At 37.9% G+C, this 4,137-nt stretch overlaps 1 protein-coding gene across 1 annotated transcript; it reads left to right on the top strand.

The window, feature by feature from the left end:
- Positions 1-1,000: 1,000 nt before the first annotated feature.
- Positions 1,001-3,883, top strand: LOC147078187 (uncharacterized). Its single transcript, XM_085940182.1, has 2 exons — positions 1,001-2,121; positions 3,772-3,883. The coding sequence occupies exons 1-2, from the start codon at positions 1,001-1,003 to the stop codon at positions 3,881-3,883; spliced, it is 1,233 nt and encodes a 410-aa protein (XP_085796308.1).
- Positions 3,884-4,137: the final 254 nt, after the last annotated feature.

The raw sequence follows: 4,137 nt of genomic DNA, 5'->3' as shown, positions 1-4,137 counted from the left end.
TAATACCTAGATTAAAAGTAAAATAAAGACAAACAATGTTTGATTAATAATAATTTGAAATAATAATTATTTTTTACGTCATAGTAGTTGCCGGGTCACACTGTAAAATTCATATAACTGTTGGGATTTTGTGTCATTTATAAAAACAAAATGCAGTTATTTAGGTTAAAATACTCACTTCCATAACTCTACTGTAAGTTCAGGGCGAACTGGTGATGTATCAGCTATGAATGATCTCTTCAAATTTGATGAATTCACTATTAAAACAATAGTAACTTTAAAAACAATATCAATAAGACGAAATTTGAAAGAAGACTCCGGACGGCCGAAAAATATGAAAGTGGGCGTGATTGTTTTAGAGCTAGACAGCGTGAATGTGGGAGCGAGATGCACGGCGTCAGTGCGGTTTGATTGGCTAAAGTCATATTCGGGAAATAAACACTCAGCCAGAGATCTATTTCGACCGAAATTAACTTGGATATTCAGGTACGAATAGTTGGACATTCGGGAGAACACCACGGAGTAATTGTAACTTAACATGGCGTATTCAGGTTTTTTAAAAAAATATCTTTGTTCCTAGATAAAAATATATTGTTTATATAAATGATTTCGGTAGAGTTCGATAAAAGAAATTGAATTGCATTAAAATGTCGATTTCGACAAAAATGGATATTCGGGAAACAAATCCTATAGCGACGTAATGCAGTTAAACTTAATTATTAAAAAAAATGTCTCAAATTGCAAGCTTCGTATTTTTTCCGCTAGGTGCCTCTTTTAGAAAGGCTGAGTAAAGGCTTCACCATAAATTCAAAGTTTTCCAAAGTTATCACTGAGGATACTTTCGACACATCAGAATAACTTACAATTTTATTTCTCACGGTGCTGTCTGTCGAGGATGATATGAAATAAAATATTCTAATTTTACTTCTCTCTTTTTCAGAATAATCGCCAAGACAAACACTTTAATGGTATCTGACACCCTGTACCGCCACCAGAAGCGATGAGGGTGCTCCGACCCGGCGCCGGCGCCTGCGCGCTAGCACTGCTTATCCTCGGCTACGTGACTGCAAACTTCACCAACGAGTGCCCCACGACGTGCGACTGCAAGTGGCAGTCAGGGAACAAAGCTGCCAACTGTTCGCGGAGAGACCTCAAGACAGTTCCCGACAAGCTGAGCAGTGAAATACAAAACTTTGACCTCTCCAATAATCCTTTATACGAGATATCCCAAAAAGCTTTCGAAAACGTCGGCCTATGCAATCTAAAGAAACTGTCTTTACACGATTGCCAGTTGATCACGATTCACAAGGATGGTTTCAGTGGACTAAGTATAGTGATTGAACTTGATCTATCTAAAAACAACATCAAAACTCTACACCCCAGTACTTTTAACGAAACGACAAAGCTAAGACACTTGATAATTAGTGAAAATAAACTAGAAAAGATAGAAGATGGTCTTTTTAACGATCTTCTGTTCTTGCAGAAGATTGATTTAAGAGACAACCGTATTTTTAAAATCGGGGTCAACAGCTTTAGGACCCTGCCAATGCTGAAGACGATATTTTTAGAAAACAATAACTTATCGCACATTAAACTTGAGACCATAAATAAATTGCAAAGTATGGTAAGTTTGGTTCTCCATGGAAACCCTTGGAAATGCGATTGCAATTTACAATCGTTTAGAAATTATGTGATCGAACATAATTTGTATACCCATCCGACGGCTTGTGCGGAACCTGAAGATTTACGCAACAGACTCTGGGTCGAGCTAACTTCGGAAGACTTTGCTTGTAAACCAAAAATCATGGAACCAATCCAAGGAACTGTTATCCAAGTGACCGGCGAAAATGTCACGCTGAGTTGTAAAGTCATAGGTAATCCAAAACCTGAAGTCAATTGGGTACAGAATTCCATAATTTTAGATGGAGATCCAAGAAAACCTCACTTCACTCAAAGATATATGATAAAGCAAACAAAAACACAAGGTACCACAGCTCGGTGGACGAATTTGACTATTATTCGTGTAGAATACAAAGATAAAGGAGATTATACTTGTGTTGCTAAAAATCCAGCAGGAGTCGAAGAAAGGACTATTACTCTTTCTATAAATCGGACTCCAGGGCCAGTAGGAGGAAATTATAAAATAAATTTTGAAGGGGATATTACATTAATTATACTCATATTGTTGACGGTTACTGCTATTATTATTTTGGTGATTTTCGTGGTGTTGTTTTATATACAATATCGACGACGTGATAACCAAATATCCACCAAATTGGATGTGCAGAAGCCGCTGACGGAACCTCCCGGAACATATTATGACACACAGTGGCGGCACTACATTGCACAAAAGACAACAGTCCGGGAGAGCCCTTCTTAAATGAAAATATATATTTGCAATATTAAAAAAAAAACACAGAAATTCTAAGTGCACTCACATTGACTAAAGCTCATCTGAGAAATTCTGAAAAGATACGCAGGTACGTTGATGTACGAGGGTAGTCCAAGAAGTACCCGACCTAACAAAGAAAACACAAAAAAATTGGAAATTTTTTTTAAATTTCTCTACGTAGTCTCCTTTTAGGTCGATACACTTTTCCCAGCGATGTTCAATAGCTTCGTCACCCTGTTTATAGTGAGAGTCGTCGAGCTCCTCAAAATAGACATCAATCACAGACTCCACCTCTTCATTGTTGGCAAATCTTTTACCACCGAGCCATTTTTTCAAGTTTGGAAACAGAAAATAATCCGAGGGGGCTAAATCTGGCGAATAGGGTGCGTGAGGAAGCAATGCGAACTTTAACTCATTGATTTTGGCCATCGCAATAACGGATGTGTGAACTGGTGAATTGTCCCGATGAAACGAAACTTTCTTTTTCGCCAAATGCAGTTGTTTTTTCTTGATTTCATGACTCAAACACTGCAATAAGTTTGCATAATACACGCCGCCGTTCCGTTGATTGATTTTCCTTTCTGAAGATAATCAATGAAAATTACCCCACGCGCATCCCAAAAAACTGACGCCATGACCTTCCTGCAAATGGAACTGTCTTCGCCTTTTTTGGAGCCGATTCTCCCCTTTCAGTCGATTGTTTTGACTGTTCTTTTGTCTCAGGTGTGAATTGATGAACCCATGTTTCATCCATGGTTATGAATAGATGCAAAAACTCTGCTTTATTGCTGTGAAACTTCGCCAAACACTCGATTGAAACATCCTCACGATGCTGTTTTTGTTCCATTGTGAGTAATCGCGGCACCCACCTTGCGCACAGCTTTCCCATGTCCAAATTTCCAGTCAATATGTGATGTACAGCACTTTTTGAAATGCCTACCATGTCTACTAGCTCGCGCAATTTCAGTTGTTGTTCATCCAATACCATTTTGTGGATTTTTGTCACCATTTCTGGCGTGGTCACCTCATTTGGTCGACCACTGCGATGTTCATCTTGGCAGCTCGTACAGCCTCATTTAAACTCAGCCACCCAATATGTTACTATTGTAAACAAAGGAGCAGACACCCCTAGAGTAGAATCTAGCGTCGCTTTGATATTGGTTGGACTGAAGCCTTTCAAATAAAAGTACATATTGTATCACATAACTATGACCAATTTTTTTCATGTTTACAAATTCACTGAGAGCGTTCACTGTTGATGGCTGAAAAATAATTACTGAACAACGTATCGTTGTCAAACTTCAAACTTAGGCTTTATAAGATTGGTACTTTCTATCATGGTCATTATTTTTAAACAACAACTGCTATCTATACGTCAGGTCGGGTACTTCTGGGACTACCCAGTATCTACTTCAGCCTGACTCCCACGAGGGGGGGGGAGCTGACAAGGCTCTATGGGGGCCCGATGTGGCAGGTCAACCAGTTAAGTGAGATAAACACACAAAAAGTCTACTTGAAGAATATTAACATTTAAAAATATCAGGCTGTTTGATGTGGTACCATGATTGATATAATTAAATGATAATTCATGTGTAGAATTATAATTATTTTTAGTGTATTTCCAGATTAAAAAAATTACTATTTATCCTAGATGGCAAAAAATGACTATTTATCAGTGCTTCATAATATGATTTATTTAAAAATACAAAAAATCGCAAAAAAAAAAACAGTATACCTTTAGGTTT

This window comes from Rhyacophila brunnea, unplaced genomic scaffold (genome assembly GCF_057557595.1).
Source record: "Rhyacophila brunnea isolate RB1 unplaced genomic scaffold, BYU_Rbru_1.0 scaffold_12, whole genome shotgun sequence".
Taxonomy (NCBI): domain Eukaryota; kingdom Metazoa; phylum Arthropoda; class Insecta; order Trichoptera; family Rhyacophilidae; genus Rhyacophila; species Rhyacophila brunnea.
Note: the sequence above shows the minus strand (reverse complement) of the source record. Positions and strands in the feature narration are given on the sequence as shown.